This window comes from Sceloporus occidentalis, unplaced genomic scaffold (genome assembly GCF_023333645.1).
Source record: "Sceloporus occidentalis isolate IW3139 unplaced genomic scaffold, rSceOcc1.0.p SCAF_5, whole genome shotgun sequence".
NCBI classification, from domain to species: Eukaryota; Metazoa; Chordata; class Lepidosauria; order Squamata; family Phrynosomatidae; genus Sceloporus; species Sceloporus occidentalis.
This window is the reverse complement of record NW_028316985.1, coordinates 62060299-62082948: the sequence shown is the minus strand read 5'-3', so window position 1 is coordinate 62082948 and position 22650 is coordinate 62060299. Positions and strand designations below refer to the sequence as shown.

At 38.7% G+C, this 22650-nt stretch overlaps 1 protein-coding gene across 5 annotated transcripts in view; it reads right to left on the bottom strand.

Annotated features, from left to right (window-relative positions):
- NELL2 (neural EGFL like 2) overlaps nt 1-22650 on the bottom strand; it is a 144099-nt gene that overhangs the window by 35433 nt on the left and 86016 nt on the right. For all 5 annotated transcript variants that reach the window (XM_089524257.1, XM_089524260.1, XM_089524258.1 and 2 more), the window contains 2 exons: nt 11384-11506; nt 9462-9557 (listed from right to left, as the gene is read on the bottom strand). In XM_089524257.1, the coding sequence (XP_089380383.1) occupies nt 9462-9557; nt 11384-11506 (219 nt within the window). The remainder of the gene's footprint in view (nt 1-9461; nt 9558-11383; nt 11507-22650) is intronic.

Here is a 22650-nt window from a genome sequence, read left to right as displayed (position 1 = left end):
ATTGCCAAAGTAGGAATGAGTGCCAGATGACCCATTCCTCCCCACATTGACAGTGTTCCTAAACTGGAATGGGCCCAACCGTTTTTATTTCAAAGAACATTTATTAAAAGCAAGACCAAAAGCATTCTTTGAACAGATTAAAAACCCATTCAGATAGAATATCTGCACTGGGAATTCTAAAGTGATTAATGAAAATGGGTCTATCTGGACCAACCTGATCTTATATTGACTGTAAAGATCTAAACAAGGTGTTGGTGCCCATTTGAATAAACATGATTTTGCCATATTAAGAATTGGGCTTTATTTTGGGGGGGATGTTTCTATATGTCTTCACTTTAACATGCACTCAAGTCAGCTTCAGACTTTCCTACTCAATGAAAAAGGGCAGGATTGCAGAAGATGATACCAACTTATATGGAGAGCATCAGTAGTGGTACATGCGACATGCGACATCACTCTCATTTCAAAAATTGGACTTCCCTGCTCAGCACAGTGTCCCCAACATACACAGCCCTGTGGCCAAAGCATTATGTCAGTGAAATTGGGGGAGGGCAATGATTGGTGGCAACCACAAATATGATTACCATGCATCATTGGCTTGCCGGCTACCTAGCAAGCTAGGCAGCTATTTGTGAACTCCTAATTATACTTGCAAGCCAGTGTGGTATCTGGTTTGAGTATTTGATTAGGATTCTAGGAACCAGGGTTCAAATTTCTGCTCAGCCATGGAAACCTAAAGTCATCTTCCCTCAGCCTCCAGAGGAAGGAGAAGCTGAACCTCCTCCGAACAAAATTTTCCAAGACAATCCCATGCCTTAGAGTCTCCTTAAGGCAGAAATGACTTGAATGCACCCATCAATTATAGTTATCTAAAGATATATTAAGGTGATTGTCTACATGTAAATTGTGTTGCTAATGCAAAGAAAAGAAAACAAACAAACAAAAACCCTATGGCAATTCTCCTGGAATATGAGCAGTTGGACTTTTTGAATATTATCAGTTTTTCCTGCACTGATGATGGGGAACCCCTGGCTAAAAAGAAAGAGAGAAAGTGGGGTGGGGTGAGGAGATAAAAGATTTATTTTATTATCCCATCCAGATTGTTCATGTGTGAACTCCCTCAGTGGTGTGATTAAGTTGACAAGAAAATTCAGTGTCTCTTTTGTAAAACATTTAAGTTGATTAGGAAAAAATGCACTACAATGCATTTTCTCATGGAAGAAAGGAGCCACTGAAACTGACCCCTGTCTGACTTATTAAATCCTGGCACACTTCTTACTTACTGAAAAGTACAAACATTAATGGTGACCTATTTTCTCTTTAGATCTGTAGAAATAGGAATATATTAATCCTGAATACTGATTAAAAGTGGGTGAAAGATTGATTTATGGAAATAGGACTAAGATACACATTGAATTTTAAAGAATCTACAGTGACTACAAATTGGTAGAATTCATCTAATTTACTCTACTGTCTTTACCACCACTGAAAAAAACATCTTAAAGTGTATAAAATTGTTCTGTAACCTATCTCAAAACCTTGGATTTCTCTCTCATTAATAAGAAAACTTGTTAACCCCTTTGCAAGAGAGGCAATATGAGCAGTATAGTTCATGTCACAGTTACAGTATTTAACTTTACAAAAAACAATTTGGAGTTTAATCATTTTACTACATTAAGGATTAATGTAAGGAAACATTTCCAAGTGATTCACATTTCTACAAAATTACTTTTATTTATGAAGATCTTCCAGCCAGCAATATCTGAAGACATTTATCCATTTACTGTATATACAGTGCTCCTGGGAAAAGGGGCAGCGCACCCCATAAGGGATAATGGCGTGTGCGCCCATAGTGTGCACATGCCACTGCATTGCTGCTCCACCCATGCACGAGCCCCACTCATTTAAATGGGGCTTGAGCATACGCAGAATTCCCTTTACGCGGGGGTCTGGAACAGATCCCCTGCATAAAGGAAGGGCTGACTGTAGACTATAAATCGAGAAATTTATGCCCCAAAATGGACTCTAAAATCATGGGTAGACTTATATAGGGCAATAAGTTAATACTGCTTATAAAGTTCCTAAAAGAAGTACCCACCTTCCTCCGTAGCCAGGGATGTTTAAACAACTCCCCGTCTGAGTCCCCTTGAGCTCTCCTCTCTCTCTCTCTCTTTCTGTTATCCCTCAGCTTTTCCTCGCAGTCCAAGCTAACAAACAGCTGCTGAGGGAAGGGAGAGAGAGAGAGAGAAAGAGAGAGTATACCCAGGCTTGTACCCTGTTTTGCAACTAAATTGCAATGATATAATATTAAAATATAATTAAACAAATTATATTAAAAGAGCAGTTTAATTTTTAAAAAATTAAGCATCAAGGAAGGGGAAGAGAAGAACTTCACCCATCATTAAAAGCCTCTTGCTTAGTGGTAAGGTTTTGACATGTCAAAGAAAGAAGAACAAGGAGGAAGCAATCCAAACCTAGCTTGAAAGTTATGGCTTACTGTGTAGTTCTTTCATTATCAGCAGGACTTCTACTGTTTTCACAGGAAGTAGTTAAAACATTTTTAACCCATAAAAGAAGATTTTTAATACATGATGGATGTTGCTGTTGCACTGTTGTTGTTATGAACTTTTAAGTAGACTCTTACTTATGACAGCCCTATCCTAGGGTTTTCTTGGCAAGATTTTTTCAGAGGCTTTCCCTTTCTTCCTCTACAGCTGAGACAGACTTGTAACTTACCCAAACCTACTCAGTGGGTTTCTGTGGCTAAGCAAATGTTCAGACCTTGGTCTCCCAGAGTCTTATAAGTTTATTGCACGAAGGAGATTGGGAGTGTATCCTGTGAATATCCTGGAAAAATCACATAATTACGTGTAACGATTTCACACGGCATTGCACAAAACCTGCCATTAAAGTGGTCACAAAGAAGCATGAATGCCCATCTTTTTACTTTTGGGATTTCAGCAACAATGCATTTCCGATATCACTTTATTTGCACAATTGCATGTGATAATCATTCACACGATTACTCACCATTTTCACTTTATTTGTGGGATGCTTTAAACGTGCTTTAATCACTCTTTAATGACGAAATTAGCCCCAGTGTGATAAAATCCATAGTCCAATACACAAATCAGGACATCACACTGACAGATTAAATCTTAATTCCAACCCCCATCTAGCATGGGGACTTCTGTGTCAAGGTGAAACATAGCCCCTTCAATGGCACACATGTTCCTAAATGTGCTTGGCATGTTCTTTGTCCTTGGGAAAAGCTAAGATCATATGAGAAATAATTTCCTAAATACCTATTATTTACTAACTATCTAAACTACACCTATTCCAACAAGATGTGACCTATAAATGACCTGTAAGGGGATTATTTGGAGGAGGGTGTTGAATCTAATTTTAAAATCTGATGGTAAGAACATTCCGGGGGTCTCAAAAACAGCCTTAGTAGTTGCATTTTCCCCATTGCTCATCTAAGAATGGAAAATATACACTGGACAAGTAGTCTTACTGGATTTGTTGTGATTTAAGCACAAGTAAAGAGGATAAGATTGCAATGCACAGCAGTAAGTCTATCACGGAACATCACTGGTGTTCCTTAGCAGAGGAACATGCTCCATCTGCACTACAGTGAGGTGTGTGTGTGTTCATATGTCTTCAAGTCACCTACCACAGGTGGGAATACACATACATGACTTCACAGTGTATTCCATGCAACCTTGTTCTTAATAATGTTAATAACAACATGAGTAATGAGTTAAGAAAAACAAAGACCATACTTTCATTAGATTTTGATACAGTCACCAAGGTCTTTTAAAAAAATGACTGCATGACCCAATCCAGCTAGGTCTCCAGTTAGAATCTTGGATATAGAATATTACTGGAAATGACTAGTATGTTTTGACTGCTGTTATTTTTCTACAGCCTCAAGTGAAAGGAAGTCTCTTGTTGATATTTGACGTGCTAAAAAGCTACAGGAAGTTTAGCAATATCAGCACACATAAGAAGCTTTGTAGTGGTTTTGACTACATGACAGACAAAACAAATTTATGCAACCAATAACTAAACTATAACATTAGCATAGTGTAGCAATGGCTTCCACTAAAGCAATGACTGTAAAGGAAAATTATATAAAATTCATGGCGGAGTGGGGAGGTTATCAGTCATAACAGGGTTACTTTTCAATTATTCCTTGGTTGCTGCAGAATGCAAGACATTGCACTCACATCCTGCTATGGTTGTATTCATGTCCCATAGGCCTTTTGGCTCACTGCATGAGTAAAATGCTGAACTAGACAGAATGTTGGTCAGATCCAGCTGAATTTTTTCCTCATGACAATTAAGTATATTCTGAATACTAATAAGCCAATTTTACTAACACCCATAATCTGAATTTTTCTATTATAATGGTGAAGTTGCTTGAAAATTTGGCATTACAGTAAAGAGTAACAAACACACATACTAAATATCTGATTGTCATAGAAAATGATACAAAACACAAGATCTCGTATAGGGCAGTTATCTAGGAAAACAATTGACTTGAACTGAAATGCTAATCCTCTGAACTAGAGAGGCCAATACTTTTAGCCCATGGACCTAATCCTGCTGGTAAAGGGCCAGAATCTGCCTTTTGGAAGTTCATGCATTACTTCTTACCTTCTCCCAAGCTTCCCCCCATTGCTATCTGAAGTTAAAATCAGGGATTTTTCTGTATTGTTCTCCCCTGCAAATATTTGATCCTTCCCATGCAAGCACTGACTGAGAGCACTTTGCTTCTCCTTGCAAGGAACAGAAAAGTCAAGAGAAGCTGAGTTCTTAACTGAAGTGCTGTATGGAAATGGTCTTCATCATACAGTGCTTCAGCCAAGGAATACAAGGAACACTATGAACATAGCCAGGCTACTCCATGTTTTGTGCCCTACAAGGGGAGTCTGGGTAGGGGGACATTCTAGTTCTCCCACCTAATTTCATTTTCCTCTCTTGTTCCAAGTATCATACCCTGTCATGCTTATAGTGCAATTCTAATTCAGTTACATATCAGCTATAGCAGGTTGAGATGTCACAAGTATCTTCTGATCTCTCTTCTGTGCTCCTCTGCTGGTTGATATCAGCGAACTGCTACCAAAGGCAGAAGAACTAAAAAGGAGGTTGAGAAGGGATGGGGTGAGTGAAGAGCTGAATCTCCTCCAGTTTAGACTCAGAGCCAAAATGCCAGCACAAAGTTAAGCCAGGGCAAATGTAATCTTAAGTCATTCCATACGCCCTTAGGCTTGAATTGGTTTGAACTCAGCAAAGCTTCAGGTGGCCTAGTGTTGGCCTAGCTGGTCTTTGGGTAGCCTTACCAGTTGAGATTGTACTCTTAGTATAGCTGTATCTGAATATATAACTTTATGCATCAACTAACTATAAAATTTGTGCAATTTAGCAGTGGCTGCTACTAACATGGGTGATTCTAAAGGAGGTTTACACAAATTGACGGGGGCTGGGAATATCAGTGGCTACCAATCACAGTGGGGTTATATTTCAGAATGTGTCTCAGTAACACTGGAATCTAGGGAACACATTTGATATTATCAAGATTTTATATAAGTTTCTAAGATCTATGCTTGGTTTTCTCACCTATGATACATTCATTAAATTAAAAATATATCTCTGTGGCACACTGTGTGAATCCATTTAGAGAATGGGGGAAAGCCTCATTCTAAAATGATTCTGACTGTGTCATCTGGAAGTGAATGAGACCAATGTGATTCAACAGGGGATTGTATAAATAAGTCCAAATCAGCCTGATTCACTCCATTATTTCAGATTTGGTTAAGACATCTGCATAGCTCTAGTTGCAACAGCAAGGGCTTAAAATACCATAAGGGCAGCAGATCCTATTTGATCCTGGAAGCTAAGCAGGGTCAGCCCTCCTTAGTACTTAGTACCAATGAATACCAGATGCTCTAGGATGTATTTCAGAGGAAGTAACATGCCAAACCACCCCGGAGTATTCCTCAGAGCATTGTCTGTGCAGGCCAACAGGGCCTATACTAGTGCCTCATCCCCAGAGCTACATGGTAGGGATGTGATGGGGTGTCCCTCTACCCTATCTTCTCATTGGTTGCACAGAGGATCCCACTCTCTGAAGAAGTGGTACCCCACTTGAAGGCCTGTCCACAGAGCTTCTGTAGGTAAGGGATATGGTGGCAGTGGCTCTGAGTTAAGGTCATCCCCTTTCCTCATGCTGCTCAACACAGGGAAGGGGAATAGCATAGTGCCTGGCATGCAAACAGCTGGCCAATTTGGGCCTGATCTCACTGTTTGTATGCCACATGACCCTGTACTAACCCTAGGGTTTGCTAACTCCAGGGAAAAGTCAGGTTAACTAGGGAAGCCCATGGTGTTCCATTGGAAGTCATTGTGTGTCATGGAAACAGACAGCACACTGGTGTCAGGCTGAGCATGGTGTGTTTTTTTTTTTTTTGGGGGGGGGGGGGCGTTGGGTTTTTTTTTCCCTGTTCCTAAGTAAACCTTTCCTGGTCAAACCAGCAATTATGAATACAAAACAATTACAAATAAGTAAATTTAGGCTACTTAGTCACTACTGTGACACTATTGCCACAATCATAACTTCACCCATTCACCACATTTTATTGGGCATCAGATGCATTGCAGAAAGAGATCCATTCTGCTGGCATCTGAAATATGGGTGAACAACATTTCTGTCAGGTTTGGGGTCATAACAATACTAAGTAGCTAATTCAGAACACTGGCCCCATATATAATATGTGAGATATATATATATATATATATATATATGATCCCCTTCCCCACCACCATTCCCTTCTCCTTTTGTGTTGTGTCTTTTAGATTGTAAGCCTGAGGGCAAGGAACCATCTAATTAAAAATAATAATTGTAAGCTGCTCTGATAGCCTTTAGGACTGAAGAGCGGGGTATAAATACCATAATAATAATAATTACTATTATTATTATTCAGATAAATTAAAATGCTCAGTTAAGGCAGTCAGATAGTTTTATGCAAAGGAGTTCCATTTATATGGATGAGTGCTGTTGGTTTACAGCTTCCAAGTTATCATAGCAAAGGATGATGGATTGTGGGGTCTGGAGTCTGGAGACATTTTAAAAGCCGTAGCTTCCCACCCCATTCCTGGAAATCTCACAAGAAAGGAAAGGGGCGTGAAATAAAAAAGTGAAACAAGATCAAATGTGCTGTATTATACCTGCACATTTATTTTTAACTTAAAAGCATAATTTTACCTCAATATGGAAAAACAAATGAATTAACTAAACAATGTCTGAAAATAGATACATCCATTTATAGAGAAAGATTATCTGCATCTCAAAGAAATTGTTACCATGCTGGCAATATTTATTCAAGATGCAATCTAAATCTAAGGACAATAGGATCATTTTTCATTTCTCAGATGGACGAAGAGAGAATTTCCCAATGAAAGTCAAATTTGTGACTGATTTATACTTAAACTGCAAGTAGAACAACATTAATGCTTCTGAAATTGCTTCTTTAGCATAATTCCAAAGATTTATGGTCAGAATTACAGGTTGACAATAGAGTCAGTCAATCTTAAGAGGTAGATTGCCCTTCTGTTAGGCACAGCAAGGCCAACACAACTGCAAGATCCTTTAGTTTTGTTTTGCAACCCAATAAGTAAGGCTACTTTAGTCAGAATATTATTTACAAGCTCACAAATTTCAAAACATTCTGAAGCCACTTTCCTCTTATTTGAATCAAAATCTCCTTCCTTTTTCTATGCTGCCTAAAGAGCTGAGACAATAGCCCTCCAGCAATTTTTGGACTAAAACTCCAATAATCCTGCACCATTGGTTAATCTGGCTAGAGCTAATAGACCAAAAACATCTCAAGTGCCACAGTTGCTCACCCCTATAGTAGACTGTTGTTAATAACATGTGGGCCTACATCTGTATTGAAATATAGTACCACCAAAAATACTATGGTCTTCTTAGCATGCATCTGTCCATGTTGTCTTCCTTCCAGATGATACAGTGACCCCTTGGTATCTGCAGGGGGTTGGTTCCAGTACCCCTTATAAATACCTAAATCCATGGATGTTCAAGTCCCATTAAATACAATGGATAGTAAAATGGTGCCCCTTATATAAAATGGGGAAAAATCAAGCTTTGCTATTTGGAATTTATGTATATATTTTAACATTTTCAATCTGTGGATGATTGAGTTCCTGGATAAAAAGGGCCAACTGTCCATGTACAAAAACAGGTTAGAATTTTTACCAAGAAACTACTGACAGGATTACACTACATTGGAATCTGAGTACTATACTGTGATTATAATAATAATTAATTAATAATTTGTTTTATTTATATACTGCTATTCCAAAGATCATAGTGGTGAACAGCAAGTAAGCTAATTAGCAAGTAAGCTAATTTGCCCCCAACAGTCTGGGTACTCATTTTAGCGACCTCAGAAGGATGCAAGCCTGAGTCGAGCTTGGGCCCTTTTGCTGGTCTTGAACTCGCAACCTTGTGGTCTTGAGTGAATGGCTGCAGTACAGGCATTTAACTACTGCGCCACCAGGGCTCTTTATGTGAAACACTGAGACAAAAACTCCCCGAAAGTTTACCTAAAAATACAGAAACATTTTTAAAAAACATTGATGGTTATAATCCCATCAGTTCACGAACTCTGCTTCAATAAAATTTTCACATTTTAGAAGTTGTTTATGGATCAATATTACTGTTTGTGCTAGTTTATGTAACTGTGCAGCAAGCCCAGGAAAGCTGATGATACAAATTTTGAAAACTAAGTTCTATGCATAGTTTATGTGGAAAGTTTTTGAAATCCAATACAGAAGCTGGCCCTCCTCTCCTACCCCCAGTGTATTGTAAAATACCTAGAAATGAACTGATGGGATTATAACCATAATTTTGAATGAACTCAGTGAAGCTTACTACCACCATATAATATGCTTGGGATGAGTTCATTAGCATAAAATGTCCCTGTGCTGCTAATATTCTCATTAAATAAAGCCTAGGGAAATATTCCAGAACATGCTTACCGAAAGATTTAATTTAACTTGGAATAAATAAAAATTAATTCAGTGTTTATGCCAATACACCCTAGTTTTTAGATTAACAAGAAGAATTTAAACCACATCCTGGTTAAAAAAAAGATAGAAAGAAGAGATCAGAACTTTAGAAGAAACAATATGAACACAAAAAATCATCACCAACACTACAGCATGGTAACCATTATTTTTCTCATATAAGACCTAGGTTTACTCTTTCACCTGGCAAAAGTAATTTGTGCAGAGAATCAAATTACGGGGGGGGGGGGGGGGGATCAGTGGAAACACAGAGGATACACATTATTTCTCATACAAGAGCAGTCCTTTGAAATGATTTTATACAGGGATGTAAGATTCACAAGAAAGGGAAAGAATGGATTTCTCACCAGCTTCACAGCTAGCCCCAGTGAATCCCTGTGGACAGGCACAGACATTGGAAGCAATGCAAGCTCCGCCATTTCTACAACCATCTTTGCAGTAGGCTGAAAAAAATGAAATAATAATTATAATTAGGAGAACTTTCAATACTACTGTGAAAAACAAAAGCCCTTCAATCAATTATTTCTTAAATGAATGTATCCAAATGTAAAAGCACTTTCTTCCACACCTGAACATAAACCTTTTTTAAAGGGATCTTGTAGCACCTTTCAGATGTGTGCTAAACTTCTTTTGCACAATTAATCTCAAAGGTGTTACAAGATCCCTTTGCATAAAGAATCTGAGTCTTGTTCACTCACTGGAATTTTCCAACTGATCATGCTTTTTATCCCTAAACTGAAGAAATCAAAATTGTTTGGATATCATTGTCTCATAATTCATTTCTGACAATGAATTTGGTGAGTCCAATTACATTAACATGATGTATGTGAATGTTACAGGAATTCTGTAATAAATAAATAAATAATAAATAAATAAAAGTTTTATTTTTATACCGCCCTTCTTCAAATCAAGGCAGTGTACAACAAAGTTAACTTTCCATTCTTCTTGTCTTACTGAAATGGTGCTCACCGAACACATTGGAGGCTGATGGTTTCAATGTCAGTGGGGTGCTGAATTGTCTTTTGAGTATGAATCTTATCTTTAAAGTTTTCCAAAATGCTGAACCTGTTTTGGGAACAGGGTTTGCCTCACTAACATTGAATCCATCATTGTCCGCTGGCACAATGTTCAAAGGCCCGAAGCACTATGGAAGAGGCTGGCTGCATGGATATTTTCCCTGTAGAATTGTCAGCCTAATAGAAAACTACATTCCCAAAGCCCTGCCTGTATTTGTGTGAATCTACCCTTCTTTTTACAACTCTTAATTACACAAATTATTTATAGATAAATTAGAATCTTAGCTGTTAATTCATCTAATGGTAGTTACTTTTACTTAATGGACATCAAAGGCCATTTTCTTTTAAATAATGTGGAAATGCCAGCAGAAATTTGGCCATGCCTTCAACACTCTGGATGAAAAAAAAATCCTAAACTCAACCATGGCTTTATAAAATTGAAGCCAATGCTTGCTTAGACTGCATATGCACTGCAGAAATAATTCAGGCTGTCACCACTTTAACTGCCATGGCTCAATGCTGTGGAATTCTGGGATTTGTAGTTTCTTGTGGCACCAACTCTCTCTGACAGAGATAGGTAAATATCTCACAAAACTACTAATTCTAGAATTCCATGGCACTGAGCCATGGCAGGTAAAATGGCATCAAAATGAATTATTTCTGCAGTGTAGATAGGGTCTCAACCATACCAAATATAGTATATTTATCACTGGAAAGATTATATAGGTGAATGCACCAAAGAAGCTCATGGTCTAGGCGAAATATGTAGATATTTCATCCCAAAGTTTTGGATGAGCCATTCTCCCTACCCAGATGACAGTCTGCCTATGTAACAAGCAGCTATGATCACAGTTTTCCAGGCAAGTTTCCAGGCACTTTTTCCGGGCAAGCATTCTCTGAAGATGCCAGCCACAGATGCTGGCGAAACGTCAGGAAGAAAATCTTCTAGAACATGGCCACATAGCCTGAAAACCCCACAAAAAACTATGGATGCCAGCCACAAAAGCCTTCGACGTCACATGATCACAGTTCTCCGCTGCCTCTGCATATGGTGACATTTCCTTGTTATGACCTTGCTATTTTGTGAAGCAGCCTAATATTATATTATATAATGTTAAAATTATCTCATTGGGTATATATAAAATGGTACCATTTAAAACTGTTGAGCCTGAATATTCAAAATTCATCGTACAGGTTCACAGGATTTACCAGCAAGATATAAAATTCAGCTGGTTTTAGGTTTGATATCGTACCTTTGCACACAGTGCCATTTCCAGTATAGCCTGGCTTGCAAATACAGTTATGTCCTCCTACGGTATTGAAACAGAGTGCATTTTCATCACAGTTGTGTTGGTTTGTGAGGCATTCATCATGCTCTGAAAAGTTAAAAATAAAGATGTGTTATGTGGATCAATCTGTAAAATACACAAGTGCTTTGGAAATCCATACTTTGATATGTTCTTCAAATTCTATCAGTATTCTTACCTTCCTCATATGCAATCTGTACTGCAGAAAAAATAGCATTTGACACCACTTCTGCTGCATGGCTCAATGCTATGGAATTTTGGGATTCATAGTTTTGTGAGATATTTTGCCTTCTTTGTTGCACATCCCAGAATTTCATAGGACTGAGCCATGCCAATTAAAAGTGTTGTCAAACTGCTTTATTTCTGCAGCATAGACTAGTCTCAATTTGCTAATGAATTACCACACTAAGGGTGAAATCCTAAATTCACTTACCTGGGGACAAACCTTATTGACCTTAATGAGACTTATTTCAGAATAAATATGAAGAATAGGAGCATCTTCTGACAGTGCAAATGTATTCATGTTTACTCAGAAAGATCACTGTATTTAGTGGAGTTTACTGCCAGTTTTAGTGAACATACAATTGCAACCTAAATGGCTCTTCCAATCTGGATGTTAGAAATTAGGAGCAAGCAGTTTGACAATTCAAAGGGAAACAAAAAACATATTTTTACTACAATGGTAGAATATATCCCATTTTGTTCTCTGTGGCGGTAGATTTTGGGGGTATTTATCATGCTCAGAAAAATGAACAGCAGCTTTAGACACTCAGCAAAGTACAGGTAGTAAAACAAACAAGAATATATTTACATACTAACAAGCTAAAAATTGTCAGTGGATAGTAACAGTGATTCACAGTGTTTACTAAAAAAACCTAAGCAAAAGGAAAAACTGCTGCCTTTCAGTGTTTTGTTCCTGAAAGAGAAGAAAATTCTGTGAAATATAGTACATAACCCTTCCTACCTTCTTTTCACTGAATACATAACCAACAATGCAAAGCCAGATCAATGGCTACCAATATCAGTTGAAATGAGATTATGAATGCAATTTTAATCATTTTGCAAAAAGGGAAGATGGCCCACTTTTGCACAAAAATCAATATGATCTGAAGTCTGATACAACTCTTGTTACTTAGGCAAAGATTTTTATTTTAATCTATCACAGTTTTTTCTTGCACTTCTCCTAAACTGTCAGGGGAAGATATATTTTACTGTACAATAACACTGGAGTTTATCAAACGAGACGGGAGGCTCTCAATTTCAAAGAGAAGATAGCAAGGTCAATTCGCAATTACACGATTACTTATCACATCTTAAATTCGCTGTAATGGCCTCCCCGAATGCGACCCAGATTCTGTGTGCAGTAAGCCATCACATCCGTGGGTTCTTAATTGCAAACTGGAACCCTTGCACATGCTCAGTGAGACCCCAGATGACTGGAGCATAGCATATTTAGGCGGGTGAGAGAGATGAACCAAGGAACCCCACAATTTACAAAAGAGGTGGGAGGGGGGCGGGAAGAATGGTTGAAAGAACATGCTCTATTCATGTTAAAATGAGCATACTGTATATTCACTCATCACATTAAAACATGAATATAATGGTTATCCACTAGCTCCGGGTCCATGCCTCTTAATTAGCAGGCAGCAGCCCCCCCCCCCAGCAATGATGAAGGACAAGTGGAAGCAAAATTGAAACCGAATTGCAGCATGGCTTCATAAGAACCCCCCTTCCGGATTTGGGGGGGGGGGGGAACAAGGACCAAAGGAGACATGTACGTCACACCAAACAATAGTGCACTGAGTGTGAAGTTGCCTAAGATCAGGGTTTGTGACTTTGCTAGTTCACCGAATTTACTTAATTGTGGATTGACATGTGATTGCATTCAGAGTGCGTTTGGACTGCCAGCGATCGCGTGTGGTAACCTTTTGCACAATAACATGAATACGCCTGATTCCGTTCAGGATGATACTGGATTATACTTCCAATTTCAGTCATGTGACATCATCCACTGGGAGGTAGGTCAGGACAAGTGAATGGCTGAGTCAAATTCACAAAATAAACTCCCTGTCTGATCAGGGATGTGAACCTTGCTGTTTATAGGTTTAGACTGACATCAATCAGTACACGTCACTGGCTCCTCATAATTCCTCCCATCAAGATGTCTGGAGTCCTATGCTTACTGTTTAATGTATATAACATGTTTTCTTGGCCCTGCCTGCTGCCCTCCCCTCCCTGTTATCTGGCTCTCCATTTCTGCACCAGAGCAATTGTCTGCTGGGTGTCATGTTCTGAACTCACTGCTAATGGCAGTGTTCTGAACTCATGGCAGTGGCAGATGCACAAGGCTGCTCAGTGGGACACCCATGCAGACAACACCCCAATGTGGAAATGAAGGGCTCTAGATCTTCCTGGAAGATCTGGAGTATGAGGTAGGCTATTTTAAACTCCATTCACACTTGTGTTTTTGTGCTGGGTAGATCCAGGCAAATTCGTTGATGCAATAGTGAATCTGACCCGAATAGAAGTTCACACCACATTTGCCCCAATCGAATCTCTCCAGTACAATTTAATCCTGTCAAGTTCATACTGACCAAAATACCAATTAAAAATGGAGCCTCCTGATCGATCAATTTTGGGGGTTTTATTTTTGTTCTGTCAACCAAATGATGCACATCAGTGTCACACTGTTGAGGGGGGGAACCCTCATCCTTGGAGGATGGGGAGGGCAAGCCTGCTGGAGGACCCATTACCATGAAACTCCCATGAGAGCTGCTCCTTGGGAAGTTCCCACCCTTGCCATGAAAATCCCATGAGAGCTTCTCTTTGCAGGGATTCCCACCCTGCCAGCATCGGAGGAAGAGGAGGGCAAGCCTCCTGGAGCATCCCTTGCCATGAAACCCCACTCGGAACTGGCAACTAAGCATGAACACTCAAGGTAGACCTGTGGGATAGCATGGGTATGTTCCGCCCCTCTACCCACCCTCTGCCCATTAATCCCTCCCTTCAGGATGTCCCAAATGGGATTGGGAGCAAGTTCACATTGGCGGCACCCTGATAAAACCTGCTTTTTTCCCAAAAGAAAGAGGGGAAAACTCGATATTTTGAAACCTGCAATGAGGGGGATTTGCTCTAGGTCCATCCCATTCAGGTTTGCAAAACCTGGCAGCAGTGGCCCCATAATTCATTATACACTGCATCTGGTGCAGAACCTGCTGGACCAGACCCAGGGATTGAACAATAGGTCATCCAAACAGGATGACAAGAGAACAGGGGGAAAGCAGGTGTTTTGGCCCATGCAAACAAGGCCCTTATGTTTCTCAATTTCTGTGTCATTTAACAACAGAAACTGGAGCATATAAATTTTAACAGTAATTACTCTAAAACCTTCAACAGGTCACTTGAACTTTACTGACTACTTTCTGTTAATGAGAATGAAACTGCCATTTTTAATGTACTCTTTCAAGTAAGGCTAAACAACTTAGGACTGCAAACCTGTTTGAATTTCAGATTACTCTTTAGGTGCTAACTAGACATTATCCTTTCAGAAATATAATTTTAGATGGTTGAGAAACACTATGGTAGCCTCTTTTATGCCCCCTTTGATGCTTCAGACAGCTAGTTTTTAAACTATGTTCCAAGGAACCCTGGAGTTCTTCTGAAGTTTATCAGAAGTTCTTTAAAGAGAAGATCAGCATTAACAGACAAGCCTTATTAAAATACAGCTTGAATACTGCTGCCAATCTTTTCCTGCAATTTACAGCCACAGGAAAATGGTAGGTGTGCATGTGGTTATTGCAAGGCACAAGTCTAATGAACCCAGTGTTAAATATCTGACATGAACTGAATTCCCCAAACAACTTTGTGTCATTGGAGAAAAACACAGGTTCCTTAGAATAGGTGTGGAAATACCATTCTTAATGAAGCAAGTTTGGAAGGTGGGACTTCTTTAGATTAAACCTCTATAATACACTTGAAAGTTTCAACAGTTTGCTGTATTTGCAGTAGACTCATCAAGTTCTAGATGATTTCAAAATGTAGAATTTGAAACTATAGTCTGAAGTGGTTTTTGCAAATCATGGTTAGAGGCAAAATTGTCTGCGTAACTGGACAGTTTTGGACATTGTAACAAACTGTGGTTCCAACAAACAAGAAAATGTAGACAGAGGTCTACACAAAACAGTGAAAGAGACAGGGAAAAGAAAGATAATGGCAGTAACCAGTACATCTTTGATTTTCCATATTTGCAATGTGGGAGACTTTAGGTGGCAGTGAAAGGAAATTATAGTATGTCATCCAGTTTTCAGAATATGAAAAATTAGAACAAGATGTTTTAGCTGGGTGTGTATGTGACCTCTGGCTCCTACTCTGATACAAATAATAAATCTTAGCATTCTTTTCAGAGCATTTTGTCTTTTAATTCTTAAGCGTTCAGCAAAACATATTAATGAACTGCTCGTTTTGATTCTTGAAGCACACAATTTAATTACTTCCAAATCAGCATTAATAACTATATCATAACTCATAACATTTTCTAGCCATATCAATAATATTGCTGGACTATATGATGCAGTGACCTGCAATAACAGTAAATTTTACAGGGTGACTCCAAGCAGGGAGAAGAATCATTCAGACAGGATAAGGATATTCGGAAAAAGGAAGAAGTCACAGCTTTGCAAATTAGGGTATCAATTGTGCTATGGAATTAAACAGATAGGTTTGCCTGTTGTGAAGTATTATCTTAATGTTATTAAAATGCACACAAATTATTTTTCTCCTTGCATGTAATGAAAGGAAAATTATGTGAATATATATCAACTATTGATAAAGACAATGTTCAAATGTCTCATAATCCTTAAAGGATTATAGGCTGAGTTTTATCTCATTCTGTAAATTTGTTGAACTGATAACTGAAATTCCTTGGTTTCCCATGCCTAGTTATTATTTAATGTAGCAGTTTGCATTTAGAACAAGAACTGCTGGGCTTTCAAACGGTTATTGTATGGCAAGAAGAGACCACTCAGAAATTCAATCATTTTTTAAACTCATCTGTTTCATTTCTTCTGATGTCTGCTGATTACCTAGCTCTTCTCTTCTGTTCTCTAGTGCCCATGAGTATACTAAGCTATGTGTTACTGGCACTTGAAAAAAGAGATATTTATTCCAACAGTGGTATTCTTAAGTGAACCAACTTCACACATATTTAGAGGTACTCTAACAGTCTGCATATGTATGTCTGAACTCACTTGAAATTTAAGAATATTAAATCAGATCCTTTTAATGTGTTACTAGTGACTTTTTTTAAAACTGTTATTATATCTTTTACAAAAGTCAGAATATATATCCACAAAACAACAAGTTCTGATTTAACAATGTGAGTTAAAATTTGCCTATGGATGGATACAGCCATTAAGATTATTCAAATGTCCATGCCTTAGCACTAAAATAGACACAGAAGAGAAATGTGCATCTTAAGTGATTTGGAAAGTTTATCATTCATGCTAACATGCTAAGTAATGTCACACTGTTAAAGAAAATTGATTAATTGACACTAGAACACTGAAATTATGAAATTAATTTATTGCATTAAACAGGACTGGGAATTTTTAATTTTTAAATTAAAAATTATAGCAAAATACTGAAAATGGCCAAAAATGGCTGCTCCCCCTCAATACTGTCAATTCCTCCCTAAAATACCAAGTTAACATTAAACATTGCTACACACAAAAAAGACTGACCTCATTGGTTTTTAATTATTAAAAATGACTTTTTAAATTAAGATTTTAAAATGTAATGTTCTAAAGGTATAACAAAGAAGGGTCACAGTTGAATATTAAAATGAAAATAATGAACGCATATTTGTTGTTGTTGTGCGCCTCCAAATTGTTTCCAACCTATTGTGACACTAAGATGAATCTATCACAGAGTTTTCTTGGCAAGATTTTATTCAGAGGTGGTTTGCCTTCCTCTGAGGCTGATATAGTGTGATTTGCCCAAGGTCACTGAGGAGGTTTCTAAGAGTGAACCTTGGTTTTGAACCCTGATCTCCAGAGTTGTAGTCCAACACTCAAACCACTCCTCTCCACTGACTCTCATACAGATTATTTACATAACATTAAAGTGAATGATAAAGACAATGAAATAATTAGATATTTCCAAAACCTTGACTCAGTCGTTAACCAAACTGAATATTATAGTCAAGAATTCAGAAGAAGACTATGGCGCGTTACAGACCGCCCCTTTGGGGCAGCCTTTAGGCGCTCCTTTCCATGCCGGATTGGGGCCTCAGCTGCCAGAGCGGCAGCATCCGAGGTCCCGATCTGCCACTTTCCAGGCCTCAGGGAAGCGGCAAAAGGCCACTTCCCTGTGGCCTGGAAAGGGGTGTCCTTGGGGCTTCATGCCCCAAGAACACCCGACGGTGGTGGGGAGGAGGAGAAAGGGGCCGCTCAGCCTCTTTCTCCCTTACATCACTGGCGCAGCCATCTAAAGGCTGCGCCAGCAACGCAAATCACGGAAGGGCGCTCTAAGTGCCCTCACGCGGCACAAAGACATCACGTCTGCGCCACCCCGTTTGGAGGTGGCGCGTTCGTGATGTCGTAATGGCAGCCCCTATGTGTATAGGGCACCGGCATTTTGTACGTCCTGGGGACGTACTAGGGTTAGGTGCATGCGTAAGGCACGCCCTTTCCCTAACCCTAGTACGTCCCCAGGACGTATTTTACGCCCGTCTGTAACGGGCCTAAGACTTAGAAAAGCAGCCATGAAAGAACTAGATAAAATCATCAAGTGTAAAGACATATCATTAAATACCCAAGTCAGAAACATTCAAGTCATAGTATTTCTTATTTATCTCTCTAGTTGTGATAGCTGGATGGTCAAAGAAAGCTTACAGGAAGAAAATCACCTAATCGAAATGTGGTCCTAGAGAAGAGTTCTACAGATATGTTGGATTGCTAAAAAGACAAATAAATCAGTCCTAGAACAAATCAGGCCTGAACTATTCCTAGAAGCAAAGGTGACTAAACTGAGGCTGTCATACTTTGGACCTATCATGAGACAACGGCCCATTCCGCACGGTCTGCAAAGCGCCAACATGACTCATTGGAAAATGCAATAATGCTTGGTGAAGTGGATGATAGCAGGAAAAAGACAATACACTACAGGTGAATTGAATCAATCAAGGAAACCATCTCCCCAAGTTTGAAAAGCTTGAGCAGGCAGTTGATGAGTGGGGATTATTCATTTGTTGTTGTTGTTAACCATCCTCAAATTGTTCCAATTCATGGCAACCCTATCGATGAAACATCCCAAAGATCCCCTCTCCTCCACTGGTTCAAGCCCATGATCTCCTTGATTGAGAATGCATATGGTCTGCCTCTCTTTCTACTACCATCTAACTTTCCTAGCATTATTGTTGTTTCTAATGACCCATTCCTTTTCATGATGTGGCCAAATTTTGACAGCCCCAGTTTTGTCATTTTGGCTTCCAGGGACAGTTCGGGCCTGATCTATGCCCCATTTGTTTGCTTCTTTGGCCATCCATGATATCCTCAGCACCCATAGGGTCACCATAAACTGAAATCTACTTGAAGGCAAATAACAAGTGCTAACAACAAATCATTTTGAAGTCCTCCTTAAGCATTCTGTTTTTGTACAGAGTGGATGTGTCTGGCTCCAATTTTCAAACAAAAAGGGAATGAGAAAAAGGAGAGCAAAATCCAGCCACTTTTCTCACTTTATGCCATTGCACTCAACTGCTTTAATCAGTTTCCCTCTAACCCTGTTCCAATGCTAGAAGTAAACTAGTTAAGAATAAACTACTTAAAGCAACAGCACCATGAGATGAGATAGGAGAGGGACTCAGTTTTGCAATATTCTTTTCATGTATGTCCTTCACACACAGACACATTTTGTGGGAGAATGGGAAAAATAAATGTTCAAGATATTAATTTAGTTTTGTCCTTAGCTGCATAAAACAGATGGCAAACAACTTGAGCACAGATTCTAAGAACTGCAGCCCTCATTGATACCAAGTACTGTTTGCATTCTCTTAAAAAGCAGGAAACAACATAGCAGCATTCAGTGCGTCTCAGTCTTGAGATTGCAAGGTTCAGGCGGTTTTCTTAATGGAATTTTCCTCAGAATATACCACTACCACCAAAACAACCATTCTAACAACTAAATAATGCAAGAAATAGAAAGAGAGAATACAGAGAGTGTTGTTTTTTAATCTTGCAGTAGTCTGTAGAAGAAATGAATACATATTTTACTATTCTGCTGTAATTGAATTCTCAGAAGGATGCTTTCTTAAAGATTTCAGGTTGAATAGACAGTCAGATGCAATAGTTCTACCACCAAAATAGGCAGCATCATTTCCCAGACCTGACATTTGATCACCAACAATTACACTGTCTTCTTTCCTTTCACTAGCATTTTAGAACCACATATTATTTGTTTGGTCGGTGGGCTGGACTGACAGGTAGATTGTGTAGTTTAAAACTTTGCTATATAATGGGCTATTTTGTTGTTTAAGCAGTAAATAATTAGTTTCTTCACTGAATTTATTAGAGTGATTTCTGATGCTGCATTATCTAAATTCAAAGTAAAGATCATGTTTAAATTAAAGTAGATTAAATGTTTGTTAATAGCATATTTGTATAAATTCATAATAACAGAACAGAATCGTAATGCTGCCAGTCTTAACACTATAGCTCTATTTCCATTAAATGTCTGACACAAATTGAATTCTTCATTTCACTTCATTATGTGCAAGTTGAATGATGGACCTAATATGGTTCCCTACAGTTACTGGTAAAGCTGTTCATAGAGGGCTAAGAATATTACCATTGGGCATGAGTTTTAGTGAATGTTAGGGATGCAGGACCCCCAAAAAGTGGAAAAACTGTCAGTATTTTAAAACCCCTGCCCCAAACATGCACGCTACAGACTCTGGTGCTACAAAAATCTCTGCCGTGCACTGAGGCTGCCTTTGCCACACCTCTGGGCCTTACTTCTTGTTCCCCTTCTACAACCACATCTCAGCCAAGGTCTTCTCCTCAGTGGCCTGATTTCTTTCCAAGATGGGCAAGGGGACAGTGGGGAAACAGCTCAGCAATGGCAAACTTGGTGAAGTGAAAGGACATCTGATTCTGAGCACTGAGACCACTGAGGAGACCTTGGCTTAGGGACAGGCATGGATGGGAAGCAAGAAGGAAGGCCTTTCAGGTTAACATAGTCCCAATTCCGAACCCTTCCTGAAAATCTCATGAGGCCACATGCTTAATCTCAAGTAGCACAAGGCATCTGGTAACCTAGGCATAATGTGTACATGAAAATGAGTTCTTAGCCTATCTATCCCTTCTAACCACCACAATGTCTTCTGATCTCTCATGAGGGGCAAAGAACCCTTCTACAGGGTGATTAAAAAAGAATGCTGTAAAAATAAAGCTCTTTTTATTTGGTTTTGCACCATTCTGATCACCCTGTAGTATTAGAAGGTGAATCAACCTGTAGTATTAGAAGGCAGGGACTTGACTTTAAAAATGGAGCAAATCCAAGAACAAAAAATGTGATAAAGCATACTCTCCAATACTTCACAGATGAAAACCACGATGTATATGGGCAAATCTGGTCAAGATGGCAGTTTGCAATGAGTATTCACACATTAATGAGAAAAAATTAAAGCTAGAAGAGGCTGCAGCTGTTTGCTTTTGCCTAAGCCTACTGGAAAGGGCAAGATTCTACCCACTCTTCTCCCTTCCCTCCTTCGTTGCATCTGCACTGCAGAAATAATGTAGTCTGACACTGCTTTAACTCACATGGCTCCATGTTCTGGAATTCTGGGAAATGTAGTTTGTTGTGGCACCAGAGCTCTCTGACAGACAAGGATAAATGTCTCACAAAACTACAGTTTCCAGAATTCCATAGCATTCAACCATGGCATTTAAAGGAGTATCAAATTGGATTATTTCTGCAGTATGCGTGCAGCCTGTGTTAATTGAGTACAAACTAATTTTGTACTTTGAACTCAGTTTGCAGCAATTGAAGTAAGGTGAGGACAAAGGGGGAAAATAGGAGAACCAAAAATGGGACATTTTAAAGACAGCTGAAAAAGTTGGGAGAACAGAGAACTAACCAGGACTGTCCCTGCCAAAATGGAATAGTTGAAAGGTAACTTATATACCAGGGTGATTTTACAGATCTGTAATTAATCGTAACTGGATCTGTCTTGAAACTGATTCTTCAAGGCACCGAAACATCCTTCTGACTCTATTGATAGTACTAACATCCAACTGAAATGTTTCAAAAATATTGTTGCAGCAAAATAGCACAATCCTCATTAATTCATTCTTCAGGATCCTTGTATAAGCTCCACAAATCTAATGTTATTCACAAGATAGACTCTTGAAGTATTTAAGGACATTCAGACTTCAGATATATTTTACAGGGACAGTTCCTAAAGTTCAGAATTGTTGTCAGTGACTCCCGCAGTGAGAAAGTAAATAGCTAGCTGCAGGAATCCGCCACAGAGCACAACAGTAGCAATATCTGTAAGTCAAACACAAGTATCATTTCCTTTCAGTTTGCCATAAACATATGTAGAGATCAATATTTTGCTTGAAAACTGTTTTAAGGAATGGCTGAACTTAAAACACTTTTATTCCTCTGTGACTAAAGCTTTACTACACAAAGAGATATATTTGCTCTTCTTCATTGATTACTTTTGCATTTCATTTTTCTTCCACAGAAGCAGATAGAATTCTGCTTGGCTTAGGTGACAAATAAAAAGCCACACCTAAAAATCAGCCACAATAAATCCAAGCAGCCAGGAAGTCTAACAACTGATTAAATTTTATTTTACAAGAGTCTTGAAGTATGGTTTGTTACAACTATTTAAAAGAGGGGGAGAATTTAAAATGTCAGCAGCATAAATTTACTTTTCATTTCAGCTTTATTTTCTTTTGGTGAAATAACATGTGAAGACTTAAACCCATTTACAATGTGATTTAATGTCTATTAAACTGACAGCAACAAGCCAATGTAGGTTTCAATGGTCATTGAATTATTCCTTGATAAAATATCAAAGAAATAGAACGCTAAGATATTTGCAAGGATTTGTAAATCTAAATTTGCATATATATAGTCACTATAGCAAGCAAGCAATTTCCACAAATTATTTCTAAATTAGGCTTATAGAACATCTCTAAAATCAA